The sequence below is a fragment of the Anopheles gambiae genome, chromosome 2 (genome assembly GCF_943734735.2).
Source record: "Anopheles gambiae chromosome 2, idAnoGambNW_F1_1, whole genome shotgun sequence".
NCBI lineage: Eukaryota > Metazoa > Arthropoda > Insecta > Diptera > Culicidae > Anopheles > Anopheles gambiae.
The window spans coordinates 99190191-99212307 of NC_064601.1; the positions used below are offsets into that span (position 1 = coordinate 99190191).

General features: G+C 44.0%; 2 protein-coding genes across 8 annotated transcripts in view; both read right to left on the reverse strand.

Moving 5' to 3' along the window:
• Positions 1 to 22117, reverse strand: part of LOC4576494 (potassium voltage-gated channel subfamily KQT member 5) — a 263147-nt gene that overhangs the window by 150147 nt on the left and 90883 nt on the right. For 5 of the 7 annotated variants that reach the window (XM_061644922.1, XM_061644921.1, XM_061644920.1 and 2 more), the window contains one exon: positions 17700 to 18467. In XM_061644922.1, the coding sequence (XP_061500906.1) occupies positions 17700 to 18181 (482 nt within the window). In that variant the 5' untranslated portion in view covers positions 18182 to 18467. Of the gene's footprint in view, positions 1 to 182; positions 214 to 12487; positions 13459 to 17699; positions 18468 to 22117 lie in introns of those variants that run through there. The other 2 variants (XM_061644925.1, XM_061644926.1) reach the window with 2 other exon arrangements.
• Positions 6989 to 11520, reverse strand: LOC1276956 (uncharacterized). Its single transcript, XM_316370.5, has 2 exons — positions 8680 to 11520; positions 6989 to 8603 (listed from the first exon to the last, which is right to left on the reverse strand). The coding sequence occupies exons 1-2, from the start codon at positions 8853 to 8855 to the stop codon at positions 7118 to 7120; spliced, it is 1662 nt and encodes a 553-aa protein (XP_316370.5). The 5' UTR covers positions 8856 to 11520; the 3' UTR covers positions 6989 to 7117.

Here is a 22117-nt window from a genome sequence, read left to right on the forward strand (position 1 = left end):
CTTCAATTGGTCTTGTTGTACTATTCGCTTGTTTTTGTCCCAGTAGAATTCGTTTTTGGTAGGAAATGGAATTTACCCAAAACAATAACAACATTCATCTTGTTTCAGCGAACTCAGTCAATCTCAGCCATAGCCAATTGTCATTTTAAGCAGAAGAATGTTTAATCGCACTGTTATCTCACCTGATACTCTAACAAAGCTATGATGACATACCTGAAAAGAAAACAAAGAACAACATTAGTCAACCGATTTCAGACTTCATTATAACTAACTTATAGCCTAGTCGAACTATTGGATGCGTTGGTTATGGACCAATAAGAATAAACAATTTTATAAAACAAGATAATCATCTCTTTTGGCGAAAACCACACACACGACAACAGCTTTGAGAAACCGTACAAGAAAACTATGTAGAATAACTGGTTTTACACTTGATACAACTATCAGGATTCCGCTATCACGAAACTCAAAACTAGACGTCAAATATCAGTCAGAAAAGACCACAAAGGAAAACAAGTTTTAAATTTAACTGCTTGCTTGATTGCTTGAGTGATTGATATTAAAATTGACTTATGTCTAATAATTTGCCGAGACTTTGTAGTCTTATAGTTTGAAACCTCTGAACACATACATGACTATTCGAGGGGTCGGTGAAGAAAGGTGTTTAATGGAATCAAATTTCAAACATCGAAATTTCAAATATGTTTTACAAGATAAAGATACATTCGTTCCTGTTAAATTTGGCTCGAAATCGCATATTTTGTCTCTCTAAGGCATCAATTTTGTGTGACAGCGTGTTACAATTTTTGTCTCTAAGGCATCAATTTTTGACTTTAAGTCAATCCTTTTGTTTACAAGATTTTACCTTATGATTCAAATTAAGTAAAGCCATTTTTAATGTGAATAATATAATATAAAGTACAACAATTATTATGTCAATTTCGTAATTTTTTATAGAGTGAACAAAGTTGGCTTGTATTTATGGTACAAACAATAGCTGGTATCGCGAAAGAATTGGTTTAAAATTAACAGTCGTTAAAAATTAACCAGAGTCGTTAAAAATTGCTAGAATATGGCATCGCGAACGCATTGAGTTCATTTGTTAATTTTAACGACTGGTCCTATGCCGTCGTTAAACAAACGACTGTCAAGAGCGTATGCGATACAGATTAACAGTCGTTTAATTATACTGCTCGAATTTTTTCCCCGTGTTTGCCTATATGCGATATCGAGCAGTCGTTAACTGTTTTGACGGTCGTTTATTTTAACAGGAATGAACAACAAATGAACTCGGTTAAACCAAAATGAACTTTAAACGACTGTTAAAAAGAGTTCATTTATTCGCGATGCCGGCTAATGTCTTTAGAATTTATTGAATTTAACTCAAACTACACAGTTTTCTTAGTTTTTTTGTAATGTAAAATTATCATACATCTAATCAAGTAATTTTCAGATCAGATTTTTTTAAATTTACCATGATTCCTACAAGAGTAAAAAATTGTCGCCTTACAGACAAAAATAGGTGTGTTACAGTCAGCCATTGATGCCTTAGAGCCAAAATGTAGCGACACAGACAATAATCATAAGTAATACAAATCTCTCAAAATATCTACTGTACATCGTTCGAAATTATAGCTACCACAAACGTTTAGCAATTTACAGTTACAGTTCACCAAAACACCAACGCACTAATCACTGCCATTCTTTCCTATATCTTTTCTGCCCAATCTTTCGGCTCCAGCTCTACAGCATCGCGGTCATCAACATTCGATTTTCTTGCCCAATCCATTACAAAGTCAAAGCTACCGAGATGCTAATAGCCCCGGTACGGTACAAAACCCGAGCAAAACCAAATGGGTAAGATGCAAAGATATTTGCAAGTCGTCCTGCAAGCACAACCACCACAGATACCATCATCTTCAACGACAACGGTTTCAGCAAACGCAAACGGCACCGCGCAACAGTATCATTCAAAAGAAGATTTCAGCCGTGAAATGGGACGTTCAAGCGGGAGTAAAGACGGTGGTCTCCACCCGTGACCCGTGTTCAATATGTTGCATAAATAAATTTAAATCCACAACTCACTCTCTCTCTCTCTCTCCCGTTCTGCCAGCGATACGCATCCAAACCCCATTCGCCTACCGCTGCGTTCCCAAAAACCAAGTCCCAAGTCAACGGATGATTCGGTCCTTACCAGCATCAAAGCTGTGTAAACTCTTACCGGCAGCGCTGCTAAGTGCTTTCGAGATACGGAGCTTGCAGAGCTAATTTATGTGTCATTTATCCCTCTAACGATTGGTTTCTGGTGTCGGTGGATGTTCATGCACGCGACACTCTCGCGCAGAAATGGATGCAGGCTAATGTTTAACTGAGGTTTTAAGCCACCTTACACCGCACGGGCTCTATTTTTTTTTTCGCCCTGTTCCGATCGTTGACCGTCGTTTGGTGTGGTGTGGTTGTGTATCCCTCTGCCGATCATGAGGACAAAGTGGAGCCGTTCAAAATCTCCGACCCGCATTCAAACGCAAGCGACGCAGCGCTTGGTCGCCCGTTTCCTACCGGCCCGAAAGAAGAATTTCTCTCCAAGGACCCATATCTTGGGTCCGCTCCGCGGAGTGGCTAACGGAATTTACAACGTAACGATGGTGCGCATTATTACGCAGGATTAATGAATGCATTACCATAAATCCACATTTTCGTTAGTATCGCTCGGGCACGGTGGGGCGGTGTGCCACACCCGCCGGAGGCATGGGGGAGTGGGGTCGAGATTACAAAGCAGCCATCTAATGAACTACTGGCGAGAAAGTGGGAACCAACAGCCGGGCGCTCAGAACGGTGCAAATTGATTTGAATATTTTATTTCGGAAAAGAAAATGACATTCAATTGGAGCAGCAAATTTATTAAGCGACACATTTCATGCCACCATGCTGGATGAATTCCGCGAAAACCGCGGGGTGGGCAGTATTATGAAGGTCATATTCAATTTCCGTTTTACCGTTTTGGCATGTGCAATTTTCTTGAGAGAAATGATGCAATAAACATAATGTTGTGAAATGAATGTTAGCCTCAAATCCCAACCCTATTATTTGCACCTTATAAAAATGTCATTATCTTTCGATTTCGCACATAATTAGAGTCAAATAATGGGCAGACAATCCAGCTTCCTCCATGCAGACATTATCGATGAGCTGTTTGAATGCAGTTCCGACAGCTAGCGCCGCAAATAAATCACTTCTCATCAATCGATTTTCGACGAGCCTCCGCCTTTCGACTACCTAATCAATAAGCGTCATTGGTCCAAAACAGAGCCACCCGTCCCGTCATATCACATACACACACACACATAGGAAGTTTGTCTAACGTGTTAAGCTTCGATGACACCTCATCAGACACTTCCCGATCGAGCGATTCACCTGTCAGGCGGCGATCCTCTCGACCTCTACTGCCGTATCCGCACTCATGCATTAATTTATCCAACGACTCGTCATCAATCAACCGCTCGAGCGCCGGTTGTCCTCTTGGCTCTGCCGAGTTTTCCTATCCCTTTACCCCTCGTCCCCTTTCCCCCTCGTTAGCATTAGCAACGGAAGGATGCAAATAATCTGTTTCCCTGTTTTTCACTTTCTCTTTTTAGAACTGGCGCCACGCGTCCACCGATGACGGGGTCGTGTCGTTTTTTTTTTCAGTACATCTCCTCCCTTGGCTACAGACGATATGTCATCCCAATATACCTCCTTTGGACGTTTGGAATTGAAGCACTCTGGTCACGCGCCAAAATCTATCAAACGATGTTGTTATTTTTGCTTTGTGTATCGTTGTTGTGATTTATAGAAAAGACTACATCAGCATGAAATAATTTGGATACCAAAAGGACAGAAAGATAACCGATACACTCGGAACACTTTAGTAGTTTTGATTGTTTCATTGCGTTTAAATTAAAAATTAGGCAAGATATGATCGATTTCCATCGTTTGCTTCCTCTATTGTTAACGATATTTATTGTGCAGTAAATCAGAGTATCCAACAGTAATGCAACACGGTTGAAATGAAACGAATGCTTCGCATATAAATAGTGTGTATCGGCACATTCTCAAACCATACATGTATTTCCGTTCTCACTTTCGTTTTCTGTGTTAAACATTATCTCGTTTAAAATACTTCAAACGAGGTAGAAATAAGAGATTACCAAAACAGTCAATCTGTCTGATGCCTTTTTATGCATACTGGCGCTATCTTACGCATACTAAATTGATCGTATCATATGTCTTTTTGTATGGTAAGTAAGGGTAAAATGTTTAAGATGGATTCTTTTGTGTGCTGTGCTTGTGATTTTTTAGGAAACGTGAAAGGTTTGGCAACACTTATTGGAGGAATGCAATCAGAACGATTGCTTGCATTATTAAAGGATGCAAACTAGATATATCAAACACCTCCTATTACTCATAACAGAACTTTGTTATTTCATTACTTCAATAAATCAAAATGCAGAAAGCTTATGCTCAACAATCGGAGCATTTTCAAAATAAAAATCCCTCCCTTAACAGGCACGAAGAATCAACTGGCAGTGAGTAATGTTGAAACGATCCGCAAGGATATCGATTACACTGACCCACAATGCCCACTGCCGAGCCAACTTTCAGTCGCCAGCAAACAACTTTCTCCTCGATAGGCGGAACAACGGAACAGCGGCGAAGGATAATAAAGGCAGCAGAAAACCGCAAAACCGATTGTCATACATCCAGTTCCAGTATGACAACCGTTCACTTCCCGTTCAAAATGAAACATCAGACACAGCTATCGTTCCACTCACACACACCCAAACACCAAATGCCCCCTCGCAAACCGCTCGAAATCAATTATTGTGATTGCAGAAGAACGGCACCGCAATTACAAACCTGTTGTAAGCAGGCGAAGAAGTTTAAGGTGAAGGACTTTGGTCAAGCACACGGTTGGTGTGCCCCCCCCCCCTAACGCGGTGGGCTGCAGTGACGGGGGGAAATATGCATTCACTTTCCACGATTGATTCTACACGTAAATCGCCCTGTGTAGAGTGCAACCCAGTGCAGCAGCTGTGATATGTTCTCATACACACAGCTACATTTTCCTATCGATTCGCGTTGGTGTGTATGCGGTGCTGGTGCATCTCGATTAATAATGCAACTCACATTGGTGGTCATATCTTCCTGCGATGAACAAACAGTGTGTGCTGCATTTGTTTACCTCCGAACAAGTATGTGTGTCACACACACACGTTGGATGCAGTTTTGAGAATAAAGTTGAATATAACAAGCAGCAGTTTCATAGTAAAATTGATTATTTTTTTTCGTAATTATTATAGTCGTAACAGCACAGGTATTACTGGTTGTTTTGTCTATATGTGTGTTCTTACAACAGCTTGGAGTAGTATAAGCAATTAGCAGAAATTGGACATACAAAAGCTTAAGTAAGAGGTGGACTTTCACAGAATTCAATACAAAATTAACGGAAACGAATTGCTGAAAAATAATCAAGGGTCTTATAATTAACTCCCGATAGTGATAAAGCGTGTATTACGATACTACATCAAATTAGGGGACGTAAAACCCACCACTCATGCCTTACGATAACCAATTGAACTCCAAATGCATGGCAAGATGAAATCAAACAAATGTTTTTTACGTACCTACAATTTGTGTAAGTTTATTTTGGACTCTTACGATTTTGTATGCGTTTTAAGATAAAACACCAGTAGTTTCTTTATGAAATTGTTTAACTAACATACTTTTTCAACCAATTTATTAATTGAGATTGTTTCAAAATAAGTCTAAGTTGAATTTTTAACAATTTTATAACGATTTTCTAAACATAAAAAAGGTCTTTTGAAGGCTTATTTTTAACAAAATAAACGGTTTTGGAATTTCTTTTACACCTCGAACACTTATACTTTGGAACTTTGGAAGTATTATATTTTTTTTAAACCTGCCTAAGGAGAAAGTATAAGAAACACGAATATAGATTTATCATGATCGGTTTTCTGAAAATTTTAAGAAAATTCGGTGAAGCTGGTGATCTCTTAAGATTTCAGGTGTTTACCGGAATTGACTGAAGTTCAAAACCATAGTTTAATAGAACAACCATGCTTCCGTGAACATTTGCCACATATAGAAATTGCAACGCTTACAATGTGTTGGGATCTTAGCATCATCTACCTCAAGATTTCCAAGTACGGCGTTAAACGCACGTAAAATAAGCGCATACAACCCCAGAATAGTTTCATTAGAATTTCTAATTCAAAAAAGCATTACACTTTCAAAACATATGCCAAACGCTTTTACAACGTTCCGTTACACATTTGGCACACAGCACACGACACTGAGCAACGTACAAAGGTTCCTCTGCTATACCAAGTCGGCAGGCCAACTCTATGACCTCAGAGGCGGTCACTATCGATCGATAGCCGATAGCCCCCAAAACCCAATACCCAACAGCAACAATCGCAGCAGACACAACCACACATCCTTAGAAGCCCATTTCAACCACCCACTGGGAACACATGTTCTGATCATAACAGCAGTGGGAGAGAGCCAAAATCTCACTCACTTACAACATTAAATTTGGCAACAACAAAAAAAAAGATTGTCTACCGCACGTCTCTTACGTGCCCTGCTCGCTGTCTTTCATCGCGCTGGCGATTCCCCAGAATGACCCCGCAAACCACAAAGGTCATTTCGATTGCGTGTACTTTTTCGTATCTCTCGGACTCGTTGTTTACTTTGCACCGCTCCCAGGGGGAATTCCCGAAGCAGCGATAACCGGTGGATGCTGTACCTAATTCAACCGCCACCGGACTGAGGAGATGTTGGGCGGCTTCTCGTTCTGGGTAGGAAACACATTTAGCAACGGTATTGGAGTCTAATAAATGAATGATTTGGAGGCTTTATCCTCCCATTTCCAATGATTCTCGTTGGTCTGGAGTGTTGTGGAGACATACAAAAAAGTCTTGAAATGTTCCATCTTCACCAAAATTAAAATGTTTGTTTATTTGCAAAAAAATCCCAACATAGCAGTGACAAAAGGACAAACGGTTGTTAATTCCATCATTTCACGCTTATCCTTCCTGCTGGGCCCGCACCCGTCTTATCCCAGCTGGCTCGCTAAATTCTGCTCCCGCACTACCAGCTCCTGCAGCGTGGCGTTCGCACTGGCCAGCGCCAGATCAGCCTCACCGTTCAGCTTCTTGAGCCGTGCATTTTCCTCCGCCAGCTGCGTCTCCTTATGCTGGTACATATCCCAATCGCGGATGGCATTATTTTGCACGCTCTGCTGCTCGACGTACATCTCCTCGTACCGCTTGACGATCGCGCGCAGCAGCTGCAACGGACTCTGCTCCTCGGTCGCGTGCTGCAGCTCGATCTGTCCTACCGCCTGCTGGAGCGTTCCGTCCAGCTCAGCATGTGCCCGGCGACCGTTGGACACCTGCTCGTCGAGCGCCTTCTTCTTCTGCTCTAGCGTAATCTTTGCCTGCTTTCGGAGCGTCACCTGATCGATCACCGTCCGGTACTGCTCCTTGAGCGCATCGATCTCCCGCTGGCGGGCCTGGTTTTCCCGCTCACACTCGAGCCGCTCCGTTTCCGAGCCTTGGCCAGAGAGCAGCGCGTGCTCTTTGCGCTTCAGCGCGATCAGCCGGTCGGCAAACGGTGCCGGCAGATCCTCGCAGCAGTACGCCCCATAGTGGCCGAGCGTTGGCACGGTACACTCTTCCTCATTCTGGCCGGTCAACTTTTTGACGGTTTGTTTTGCGACCGTTTGCACGCGTTGGTTTTTGCTGAAGAAATCACGCAACGTTCCACAGTGAAACCCGTTGCCGCGCAGGTCAAAGTGCTCGAGGTTTTGCGAAAACCTTAGCGCTTTCTCGATCAGTACCAGTTTGTTGTTGCGCAGACTGATCCAGGTCACGCCGGCCGCTGACTGAAACTCCGGACCCATAAAGGCAAGCTTGTTCGACGACAGATCCAACGTTTTGAGCTTCGCAAACACGACCTGTCCCTTAACGTCGTAGATGAAGTTGTACTGCAGGTTAAGGTGCTCGAGCGTGTCACTGGAAGCGGCAAGCTCGGCAAAGTTCACCGTATCGATTTCGTTCAGCTTCAGATCCAGATACTGCACCCGACTGCGGCATCCCTCGTCGAGGTCACGCAGCATGGTGATCTTATTGTTCGCGAGATAGATATTCTTCTTTCCCTGACCCCGCGAGCAACTCACACGCGAGATATTGTTGTTCGCTGCATGCAGCGTTTCGATCGAAGGTCCAACCAGCAGCTCCTGGACGTAGTTGTTATTCAGATCGAGGGTGCGCAGCGTGGAGAGCGACTCCAGATCCAGCGTTTCGTACAACACGTTCGAGGAGAGATTCAACAGCTCCAGCTTTGTGAACGGCGCCAAATCAGCTGCGCTTATCTGGCTCAGGGGATTGCCGCTCAGATCAAGCTCCTTTACGTTCCACGCCGACTGGCGAAGGCTTGCAAGCGCTTGCTTTAGGCTGCTGTCCGTTACCTTCTCGATCTTGTACCTGTTTCCATTCTGCTTTATCTCGTGTATTGCACCGTGCACCGTTGCTGTTACACTGCAAAAATTGGAATATTGGACTTTTTAAAAGATCCTTCACACAATCCTTCATTCCTTCCACACGGATCGCTTACCATACGAGCAATAGGACGACTTGGCACGCCTGTAACGACATCATCTTTCGTTTCGCGTTCTTACTCGATCGCGCTTCACTCACTACTGACAGCGATGGTGCAGATGCCATGCCTCGCCAGTGATTAGCTTCGCCCGCCGGGGATTTCCTCCTGATAAGCGGTACCGGCGGGGTCATGTTTTGGTTGACTTCGGATGCAATCCCCTAGAGCTTGAATCTTTGAAACGTTTCTTAACGGAAGGTAGCGTTTGGTCGAAATACTTTTTTTACAGAAATGTAAAAATAATTGTACCGATTCTTGTGGTATTAACGATTTTCTTGTGCTAAAATTCAAAGTAACTGAAGACTAAAATGTGATATTTTTCTTGGAAAATAATTATTTTAAAACAAAGAGTAACAGTTACCACCAATATGACATTCAATTTTTCTTTCAGTAATGAAGATATTAGAATTTTTATCTTTAATGTAGTTATTACATTAAAATATTTCGATAAGAACACAATATCATTTGAGTGATAACTTGCAATTTAACACAATTTTTTTTATTAAATGGAAAAATTACTTATTTCAGGTCCAATGTTTATAATAATGTAAAACATGAACTTCGCCATATTTTTTAAATACATACATATTTAAATAAATGTTTTAAAAGTACAACAACCCGTACCGAGCAGATGAACAGAATCCAACACGGTGGAATACTACCTTGTCAATTAGTCATGGAAATATGAACCACATGATTCATGTAACACTAGCACAAGCTGGCAATTTCCTTCTGATAATTTCATTCGCAAACCAGAGGTGTCAAACCTGCTGCTGTGCCATTCGAACCTGTGCTGTGACTAATTAGCTGCACGATGCACTTTACGGTCGATTGTGGTACGATCGCTAGCAGCCGCGGACACAGCGAACCATTCTTCTGCTGTCACACGCGTTTTAACATCAAACGTTCAGCATGATAGCAATGTTTGTGCTCGCATGTTTAAGTACGGGTGTATTGGTGATGCTGCTACTGCATCCGACCACGCTGTTGACCGTGTCGTACAACCGCGGTCACTGCTCGCAGTTAACAAAGTGACAAAAATAAGACCAAATCCAGGTCAACAAAAACGCGAAACGCACCGATTTCTGTGTACGGTGACCATGCTGGCGCTAGCACGTTTCCGACCAAGACAGTCAAAATCGGTGGTTTGAACGCTTCGAACCCACCTTCAAACCAGCCCGGTAGGGGTAACGATCGGTTAATAATTTTATGAACAAACATAAATATTAACGTCAATGTGTGCGGGTGTCTTGTTGTTTGGTGTGTTGGCCTGCCATACCGACAGCGACAATAAATACTCCACGCCGTTCACAACACACTTTCGTACGTCCCAAAAACAAATAAAAATCAATTTAAGACCACGGGGACCGAGACAATGACTGTGTTGTGCTGGGAGTTTGCTTTTTTTTCACTCCACAGTCAGCACGACACTAATGGGCACAGTCAGCAGCTGGGATTTTTTGCTGTTGTTTTACGATCAAATCGAGAAGAAACTATCAAACTGTTGGATTTTTTTTGTCACTATCAGCTCATTCACAATTTCACAGTCATCGCCACTTAATGATACCACATGTGCGGTGCACGCAGCCAGATGTGTGCGCCAAACAAGCAAACCGATTGTTCGCGTCTCGTACCAGCAGCTGGAGAACGTTACAGCCAAGATGTCATAAAAAAATTGAACAACCATTTCCTCACATGTCTTCACAGAATCTAACCCATTCGAAGCGAAACTATCACTGGCATCGAAGATTTTGGTCTTTTTATCACCACCAACCACATCATCAACCTTGCAGCTTACGTACAAAAAGCACAAAGTCAAGTTTTGTTCGGGCTCAATCAGCCGCCATTATAAAAAAAAGAAACAGCACGTCTTTAAATGGAAATTAATTTTCATTGCTTCTTGTGCTCTGTTGAGCGTGCCCGTTTAACGACAGAATGGTACGAAGGTGATAAAAAATTTGCCGTCTATCACTTGTCCCCCTTCTAAAAATAAACGCTATGGCTGTAATTAATACAAAAAAAACTCGTTTCTATCCACAAACACAAGCACACACACACAGTAGTCATTTCAGAAAGACTAATTAGCACGAGCTTCCATTGGGCACCAAACGTTTAGCTTTGATGATAGTAAACATTTGTTACGCACAACTGTTTGAACAAATTGCCCCCTCCTTTCCCCTCTTGCGTGTAGACAATTGGCCGCCGCAACGAAACTTACTTCTAGCACAATTCTAATCTGCCCTCCAAACGTGCACTTTAATATTTAATCACAAAACTTCTGCATAAACCCGTCCGTTGCAGCTCTCAACTCAACGCACCGACATTGCATTTCTCATATATGCACTTTTCACTCGTACTTTATCCACGCGAGACCGGCCCGAGGTAGGATGTAGGTCAGCTGGTCCCCAGAACCAGATCCGCTGCCACACATTATTGTCTGGTGCAGCAGCAGCAGCAGACAGCCCATTTCTTTTCCTTTCTGTTTCTTTCTGTCTGGCGTTTACGGCGTTTCGCTTGAGCGCTGTCTGCCCTCTGCCTTGCCCTGTTCGCGTAAAATTGCATAACGCTCCCCTGACGTCGATCCTCAACACACACACATCATCTGCATGTTTTTTTGTGTTTTTGCTCAACATATCTGAACCCTGAGAGCGCAGCGCTTGTTACCGAGTTTCAGCCTGCGTACCGGCAATGTTTATAACATACAAAATCGCAACTTGAAAGAAAGAAAGACAACAAACGGATGCGTCCCCTTGAGCGTCCCCGCACCCAGCACTGTGATCGAGTTCAGCTGCTCCCGCTGTATCGCTGCACGTTCCCGTTCTTGCGTTGTGTTCATGAAAAATGAAACCCACAGCCAGCAGAACAGCGCATCGCGAAACAACACACACACACACACATCCTCTATCGGAAAGGAAACGGGAGTGTGATAAACTCACCCCCTCTTTTTCTGCAATGTGTGAAAGCGATCGTTGTTGTGAGCGATCGGCCAGCATTAGCAGCCAGCTGAGCCAACACATGCCTGGAGGGGGGGGGGGGCGCAACAGCAGCAGACCCGTTTCGCATCGCTGGGCGAAATTGGTCGCGTTGAAGTTGAAGGTTAGGCCCGGTGTGACAGGGAATAGAAGTGGATTGGCATGCGCCAATCGCACGCGAAACCGTACCACTTGTCGATCGCGAGCGAGATCAAGTTCAACGTGTACTGTAACCGAACGCTGGATCTGGTAAGTTCTGGGTAAAAGCAACTTCTTACACCGCACCATTTCTGCGTAATGTTGCCCATTCCTGTAAACATTGGGCTGAAACCGGTTTCTCATTATCATGTGTGTACCCGGGAAACCCGGGAACTGCTGACCGGGTGGAATGCAATATGAGCGGTACAAATACAATGCCGGGCTAGGGCACTGTAAACGCCCTTCCACACACACACATACGGTGGCAACTTCGGGACGAACGTCGGTTCGATCGAGTTGATGACGCTGCTTGAGACATTAAGTTTTTGTTGTTGTCGTTGCTGCTGCTGTATCGTCTTTACCCCCTTGAAGCATTATGCAAGATCATGTGCAGTGCGTCGAATGAGTGCGAAATTGCACAGCAAAGCAAAACAGTACATCAGCCCCATGCCAGTGGGTCATGCCCGTTTCTTCGCGATGATTAATTCGCCCTCCCCGCGTACGACAACAGATCCGTTGACACACCGTTGACTCGCACCGTGTCGCACTTGCTGCTCAAAACTCGACCGAGCCCGGGCGAGCCATTATTCACTTACGTTTTCTTTGCTTTGTGCGCGGTTGTGATTTACAGTGACGATCAAACGGTGACACACGAGCCAGCAGCGACGATGATGATGATGCCGTTGCTTAGCGCGTTGGCCACTGCTGCCCACTGCCGGTGCACCAGAATCCTTCGGCACACATGTGGTGCCACCACCGAGCAGCGAACAAGCCCGCCTACACACGTTGCCGATGCGGCCAAGGTACCGGTGGCCCGGGATGACGCAGGATGCTGCGGTACGATCGTGCCGTATCGAGCACGGTTGGCAGCAGCGACGGGGACGATCGTGATAGTGATAGCAGCAGTTATAGATTTAGTAGCAGAAGTAGCTGTAGCAGTAGTAGCGGTAGTAGCAGTAGTAATAGCAATGATAGTAGGAATGGATCGTTGGCCGAATATTTTCATTCCAATTTTTCCTTCCCGCTACGATACGCACGCACTTTGGACTTTTTTGATTTTTTTCAGTGAGCCATCTTTAACTTCTCGGAGCTCTTCTGCAGGACCTCTAATATACACGCAACTGCGGCACGCTTCACTGCCGTAGGGCCACTAACATTTACGCACATACATACAGCACACACACACACACAAATGCCTAAGGGGCAACCCCAATCAACAGCTCAAACACATGCACAGCGACATCAACGGACGGCCGCAACAGCAGCAGCAGAAGAACGGACCCGTGCGCTCCGATCGCGCGCACGCCGGGTAAGACGGTGGGACACCCTCTCTGTACTATTATTCCCTGCGCAGCGACCAGGATGATGCACTAGGATGCATCGCACATTTGCACACTTACACACACATATACACACACACACACACACTCGCGGGAGCGCGCACAGCGGGCACTTCTATCGCGGGTACAACACTAGGGAGCCGATCCTAACACCACCGCGACATCGAGCACGGGACGGCCACACATCCGCACGCTTCGAGAGGAAATTTTGAAATGAACGTACGCTGAGCGCCCGCTTACAACCGGAGCTGCGAAGTCGGGGCGCATGCGGCCACTGCTGCTGCTGCTCGCCGGTTTGGGTTCATCCGAGCCCGATGTCGACGCTTTCTCACCTGGGGTGAACACGCGAAGGTTCTGTATCATTCCTGTATCCTTCAATCGCTTTCTTTTGATGAAAGGCGACAGGAAAAGTGGGTGAACAGTGATAAGAGATAAACTCAAAAAATCAGTCCATGTTGTCAATTGTTTAAAAATAATCAAATGACAATACATGTTATTCTGTAGCTTAGTCTTAAACTTTGCATTTAATAAAGAAGCATTGTAACTTGTAGTTTATTCACCGGACAGGTATCACATACTCTTAAAAAACACGTAAGTTATAGAACTATGTGTCAAAATGTAAATACAACACATTTAAAAGTATCATTAAATGGTACTCATGCTTATTAGATTACCTTGAAATTACGTATGCCTTATGGTAGATCAGTCTGGATAGTTTGAAAACATTTTCAATTGAAGGTACACTGTTATGGACCTTGATCACTAGTTTTCACTAGTTTTGGGACCGTTTTGGGACACAAAATTGCTGGAGTATTACCCGTAACGAAAGTTAATAGCACCCCGAACTCATAATGAAGCGTAAACACAACGTCAAATATGTTTTGTTTCAAGCCAGAACTATGAACCACTTACGCTTTGCAGTTGAGAATAATTCTTCGAGATGTTCTGAAACGTTTGTTCCAAGATCTTGTACTAGCCAACCACAAAATGTTAGAAATTGACCAAGTACGGACCACTCTGGAGATAGTTTACTTCTGGAAACAAATTACTTCAAAACGTACTACTACGTTGTTCTCTGGAGGTGAAAGATGTCATAAGAGGTTATAAGACCTCTTTAAACATACACAACAGCTAAAAGTTGTTCTATTCACAGCATAGTTGACACTTATCAATCGTGAAGAGATTTTAAGCATAGAAGTTTTAAAAAATCGCTAAGTTTATGTTTTTTTTCCTTCATGATATAGTCTTCATTATCTTATTTTTAGTTATTTTCATGTATAGCAACAAACTTTTCATGCATGTCAAACATACCATAGAAACAAGTTAAAGTTATCAACCGACTTTATTCAATATTTTAAACTGATAGAAGTATATCAAGATGCTCTACACCTATAACAACCGATATCATGTACATCAATGTAAAATATTGTTTTTCCGTTGCAAGAGTACATCCAGCAAACATTAAATTTCAAGTTAATGCAGACATTTGTCACATACAAAATTAAAACTATTTTTTGCTAATTTTTTTAAAGCCATTTCTTAAAAAATGAAATCACCAACAAGCGCTGTACTTCATCCTACACTGCGAGCCGATTTGGGAAACTAAGGATACTGAGTGCTAACCTTCTCACGTCTCACTTCAAATTTGAATGAACGGGCAGGGTTACTCTTCGCACAATAGCACGCTGAACAAGATGCCTGATTAAAGCAAAAGATTGTAATGGATTCATTTGTATTGCTGTCAAGAAACTGTCTGTAAAGTCAATAATCAAAATTACATGACAAAATGTTTTGGAATAACATTATCGCTTTTCTATTTCACTTATTACTTCCATTGACGCCTTCATTTCAGAGGATGTACAGTTTTTAAAGCATTTAAAATTAGTCCTTTAAAATAAGACATAGATTTCCTTCAAATAAAGCAAAATATGTACATCTTGCACAAGAAACCGAAAGCAATGAACGTTCGGTTCATTTGCAGTAATCATTCACATCAGCTCATGCCTGCTAGCGTTCATTTCACGCAAAGAAAACGAGAGTCTACTCTCATGCCGCTGAGCATCTGGCCGTTCGCGCTCTTGTGTGCGTGTGTGTGTTTGCTCCAGCCGGCAGACACATCTTCGCGTTGGTCGAATCTATTTCCCCTCTCGAATGCGTTTTCTTGTTCAAAAACTATACCGTCACGCTGTATGAGTTTCCACGCTGGTTTGCTTTTCCATTCGCCTGCATCCATGATACTGTTCACTGCTCCGTGCATCATCATCATCAATAGCAACTCTTCTCACGCTTTCCATTCTTCGCGGCTCTTTATGGTAACCGGCATTCCCGGAGTTATTTTTAAAACCCGGTACCGCCATGTGCTACAGAAGGTACCGGCAAAACCCTCACACCATCGTACATGCACACACAAAGGAACACACGTGCATTACAGTTTAGGAAAATAAGGTACCAACCACATGTGGCAGACAGGCCGTCCGCTTGCAGCAGTTGAATGTGTTTTCCCGAGTGACGTCATTCATACAGCACACCCGTGGAGTGTGCAAGCGCGTTTTGAACCACCTGACCGGGGCCGAATGGGCGCTTGTCCAAGTACGTTTTTTACGCTTGCAGGTGCTCGAGAGTGAAGCAAAATATGGCCATCCCATCCAAAGCATGGCGGTTGGTGTTGGACTGACTTTTCCGGCGCCGCTAACCTCCAGCTCCAGTGCTCGTAATTTTGTGGAATGTTTTATGGATGCAGCAGTTCGCCCGCGTGACGAGAGCTGGTTGGTGAAGTGTAACCGTACCGTCTCTCACTCCCACCCTCCCACAAGACATTCACAGCCAAAGGTCACCCGCTAAACTTGGAACTTCTCAGCAGCTTCTGGCCCCAGCCATCTCTTTCCCCTGGCATCCACAACAACAACAACAACAAAACATACAAGAATGCATTTCTGTTTGTTTATTTTTCAAACCTTTTCCATCATCTCCACCCTCGTTACCGCACCACACACTTCCCCCCGGGAGCAGCAATTGAAATGTTCACGGTTTGTTTTGGAAAGCGCAAAAGCCGGGCAACAGGGGCAGGAACGGTACCACCGAACTTCAAACCCCGTGTACCGTGTCTGATTCGTATGCAAAACGAAAATGGACATGCATCGTAACAACGAGAAGTAAAAATACACACAAGAGAGGGGCGGCTTCAATGGGAGAACCTAAATTTGGAACGGTATTTCTGTCGCAGGCAACCTCCGCTTTCTTCTAGCCAGAGTAATGGGGTTGCGTTGTTTCCTTCGCTGCCTCCGTACTTTCGCTCTGCATTTTCACGCAAACCGAAGATCTACGGCGGGGAGCGGGAAAAATATTTGTTTGGTCTGTGACCAGTCAGTGTTTGCTCGAATAATATGTATTGCGACACTCGTTGCGCCTTGCAAATGGAATGAATAATGGGATTAAAAACAAGGGCAAAATGCAAAACGCCTAAAGTTAGGCAAACGAAAGTAAATAAGCAAACTTTTATTCCTTGACCATGTTCTCCTAGTACACATTAATATGAATTATTTAGAAAATTCACAACAAGAAAGTTAAAGTTATTCTGTGGTATATTTATGGTCAATCAGTCCGTCAGGTTTGTTAATACAAATAAATTAAAATATGCTCTATTTGCATTGGATATAACGTTTGCCTTCGCATAGTGGTCAACATTCATTACAGAACATAACAATCTAGACTCTTACGAAAATTTGTAAAACGGACCATGTGAATATTAACATTCAATCAACAAACATTTGTAAAGCTTGTTTAAACACTAGTTAAATTTAATTGAAAGAAGTAATTCCATGCAAATTACGCTCAAACTACTCGTAAAAATTAATTATAACATCCCGTTCTGTAAACACGTAGAGCCCACCACATCTTACAGCGATAAGCTGCTCGCTATAATCGACAAAGAGCGTTAATACTCCTTACAAGCGTCTAAAAGGGTTGTTCACTAACCATCTTACACCGGTCATAACCATTCAGCCCTCCGACCGAGTACCTTTTGTATCGCGTCAAACAAATGCCTGTCGCGTGATGTGTCGTTTAAATTCCACAAAACAAATCCAAAACCGCTCGAGATGCCAAATGTTTGCAATGCAAATTAACGGCTGCGACTCATTCTATCCCTTTTCCCCAAGCAATGTGCTACCTCCGCGGGACAAATTGGACATCCACTGGTAACGCGAACATTACGCACATTACTACCATTACACTCATAATTAGCACCACACTCATTTAACCGTGTCTTGAGCCGGGGGGGAGGTGGCAATGTTTGCTCACGACTCACTCACGAAGACCGATCATCATTAGCCGTTATGCCACACAACCGGCCAGATCCGGACGATCCATTTAGTTTTAGCGCGCTCATGTTTGCCCGGGTACAAGGCAAATATTGTCCAAGAAATTGTACTTGCCGGTTTCGAGTGGTTTTGCCCCCCCGCTCACTTACCTCTTGATCTCGTCCGATATCTTCTTGTGCACTTCCTCATTTTCGGTGTAGTGGATCTCGGTCGAGTCGAACCGCACAAAGTCCACCTTCGATTTCTTCACGGTGCTACTGCACGGCGCAAGGCTCGACGGTGTATTGCCACCGTCGCTAGCACCACCCTCGTCGATGGTGGCTACCCCCGGAGTCAGGTCTGTTCTACCGCTTGCCCCGGGACTGGCGATGGTGCTAACACGAGCCTTCCGTGACACACGATCCTTGGACGAGCGGTGGCGCGTGTCTCTCGCGTTCGTCGACGACAGCGAAACGGCTGACGGGGAGGACGGTACAGCACCGGCGACCGGTGGAAGTGGAGACGAAGGCATCGACAGGATACGGAGCGATACGTTTTTGCCGCTGCTGCCGTTAAAGGGTTTCGGCTGCTCGGCCGGATCCGGAGCGTGTGGTTCGTTCTCGTACACGTCCTCCATCGCAATGGTTCGCATCGGGCTGTGTAATGCACCGGCACGAATGGTAAGCTTTCTGACTGGCCGTGGTGCAAAATAAGGGCTTTAGGTGTGGGTGTTGGTCGATCGCTTATTACACCGCAAGACACCTAGAGGCGCGGCACGGAGACACCTTCCCTCATAGCAGTCAACAGGTTGTTCGCGTGCAGGAGCGATTTTGGGCGATTAAAATAAACTTTTAATTGTAATGGCATACCAATGTTATCCATTTTTAGCGTTTGATCTACAAGAAGTTTGGTGTTTTATTATTCCTGATGAGAGTTAGCTGTAAGTAGAAACATAAAAAAAGGTTTACTAAGTATTATGTTGAAGGATTCATAAGAAGGGTAAATAATTTATGATATTTAATTAATTTATTCCAATCCTTTCGAAATAGATCTTAGGCAACATTTAAATGCTGACATCGCTAGGTAATTTAAATTTCATTTTCAGAGTCCTGTAATTATTGCTCCTTTGTGACAGAATAGTTTTTCACCCGAAAGTTTGTTCCCATTATCAACCTATTGTGCCACGCTGTCACATGATCAAGGCTTACCCCCATGCCCGACTGCAAAAACAAGCTTACTATTTCTTTATTTACATAGTTTCAGCATGGCCTTCTCAGGACGGGTTTTTCTATCGCTTGCTAGCCCAACGATCCACCGATCCAGTAGCAGACAGACGCTGTTATTTGAACATGTCAGAACTAAATTATGACACATGATCTTATCATTTATCAGCTTGACATGTTAATAGGCACGAATGAGCGTTGAAATCAACCCATGCCCATGCCTGCACCGGTCGTTATCAGCGTTAGCGTGGGAAGAAAAACAACCAACACCAGTAATTAGAAAGGAAAACACAACCGCACGATCAACACTCCCCCTAACTCAAGCACACGCACGCACGCACACACACGGTTGGGCAGCGATCAATTTGCCTGCAATCGAGTTAACCGACGAGGTAAATTGAAATCAATTAACCGTTCGGTTTCCTCGATCGGCTGCCATGTCTGTCAGCTGCCGACGTCGTCACCAAACGTTGCGCCAATCATCGTCAAGCGTAGACACACGGTCCGCTTCCATCAACATCCGTCGCGGCAAAGGCCGCGCATAAATTCATAAAAACCCGAATGCTGAAACTTGACCACGCGAACCAATATCACAAAATTTATCATTTTGCAAGCCACCTCATTCCTCATCGCGGCCCTTCCGCCCCACACCACCACCACCACTAGTCAAGTCTTTCTTTGCGAGAGTAATTTCTCGAAGCGAGCGCTAGCTGGGAACTTGTTTCGCGATCGATTTTGCTTCTGCGCACTCTTCTTCCCCTTTCTAGCACGATCAGTAATCATCGCCACGGATTAAGAGGCACTCGCCAGTCTCCCACCGCAAATGATTAATTAAAATTCATAAATCGAAACGCTGCAGCCAAGCGCAACTTCCATTCCCCTGTTGCCCGGTATATAGAAGCATGTTTTTGCTGCTTCTATCGAATTGATCGTTTCGTTTCGTCCAGTCATTAGCCGTTTACGGCGCATGGCGCCTCGGGACGACTGGATGGTTGTGGAATATTTCGTTAATCGGCTCCCTGCCGGGTTGAGTCTGACCGGGAGGGATCGATTTAATATGTTGATGTGCCGGTCGTTGTAGCAAATCGGATCCTGAAGAAACAAAACCAGCAGGAAATGTCTTTTTCAGGTGTGTATTTCTTTTATTGTGAATTATAAAAAAACTGAAGAAATAACTTAAAATACAGATATCTGAAAATTACCAATAAGAATATTTTTGATCATATTCATATTGTAAAATTTGTGAATTACAAATGAAGCTTTGCCTCAGTTGTATGCAATAACCTCGGCACATGCATGCAACATTCGACGAAAGTCAAGCTTTCAAGTGGTGAGCTTAGCCGTGGTGAGTTTGAGGTAAGCTTACACTTTAATTCCACAAATGAACTAAATGAACCTGAAGCTTTGGAAATGAACTCTACACAACGTGATATTGCAGAAGTGCATCGTTATTATACATTATCACATTTTTTCTTAATTTAGATAATTTTAAAAATCTCTTCTAAACCTAAAACTTTAAGCCCCAAAGAAGCTAACTTTATATTTAATATAAAAACGTCATACAGATTATACCACCATGTGACGAACAAATTTAACGTGCCTTCCTTTCCCAATCTCTATGCAGGAAATGAATTTGTCTTATCGCAACTCGGCATAAGATCATCGCCCAATGCAGTTCGTTATCGGTACGTTGCTGTGTGAATGCTCATTTACGTTAAGTCACACGTTCCCCGGACTCATCGTTTGTAATCGCGATAAGTTGAATGGATAAGCGGTTGGACTTTACGATTTATTCTCTAATTATCCGGTGCTTCTATAGCTCCAGAAAAAAGTGTGATAAAAATCGTTGATGATAACAGTTATTGAATAACATGTACCAGTTTCAGATTCAATGTTTGGTCTCTAGGGGTCAACAGTGAGATTCATTTTTGATCTAAAAAATAAACTAAACTCTTTTCTTTAATGTACAGATGCTCGTTTATATTGGACGCACATGCGACCATCATGATGCTTCATCGTGGGAAAGCTCTGTTCGTTACCTTGACTTGAGGCGAGAGCCCCGCCACTAAAGTAATCACGCTAATGGGAGGGAAGAAGCAGCACACATCACTTTTCAAGATAACAACACTGTAGATGCACGGCCCACAATTAGCGAGCGGGTGGACGGTAGTGGAACATTTGTTGGTGGTTTTACACAAGGTGAAATAAATCCACCACCATCAAATAATATTCCGTCAGTTTCAAATGCAGCTACCTTCCAGTTCCCATCACCCCCCACCCAGTGAAATCCAACCGGCTATCAGATAAGACAGATACCATTGTGCAAAAGAACCCAACCGAACCCACCGCTCAGTCACAAACCGGCGCTGCTGCTGGTTGGAATGTAGCCACTTCTAGTGTCAGTGTCTGTGCGGGAAAACGAACGTTCCTACTAGGCATGGGACAATTGTGCGAGACCTATGCCGCACACTCAGTTCATTATAGTGTGCGGTTGATCGCCGCACACGAAAAAGTGAACGGGTAGGTCTTCCGCACGCATACAGAACTAACTGAAATGTGCTCTGAACAAGATGCAAGATAACTGTCGGTGTCATAGACTGAACGAAAAAAAAGCATTCGTTTTGGGTCGGCAGAATTTGTTACACACAACGACACAAGAAGATCGATCGCACTTTGCGCGAGAAAGAATGCACATATTGCTAGCGTGGTCAGATTGATCAATCGCACACAGCCGAACAAAAAGAACTCCTGCCGCACACTGACCCCTGAGTGAGTGCTGAGTGAGAAAGAACACTCATAGCCGATGGGTCATTCGCACACAGCCGCACGCATGTTTGGTTGGGTCAGTCGCACACATACCGCACGCGTGTTCAGTTGGGTCAGTCGCACACTACCGCACAAAAAGAACTCTTGTCGCACACTGCCGCACGCGCGTTCTGTTAGTTCGGTCGCTCACTGCTGCACGCGTATTCAGTGGGGTCAGTCGCACACTACCGCACCAAAAGAACTCTTGTCGCACACTGCCGCACGCGCGTTCAGTTAGTTCAGTCGCACACTGCCGCACTCGTATTCAGTGGGGTCAGTCGCACACTACCGCACCAAAAGAACTCTTGTCGCACACTGCCGCACGCGCGTTCAGTTAGTTCAGTCGCACACTGCCGCACTCGTATTCAGTGGGGTCAGTCGCACACTACCGCACCAAAAGAACTCTTGTCGCACACTGTCGCACGCGCGTTCAGTTAGTTCAGTCGCACAAAAAGAACTCGTTAAGCGCACAGCAACATAAAAGAGAACACAGCAAATTTTCTCATCCTGCTTCAGTAAAGTTTTTTACTGAAACGGTTCAGTATTAGAATATTTTACTG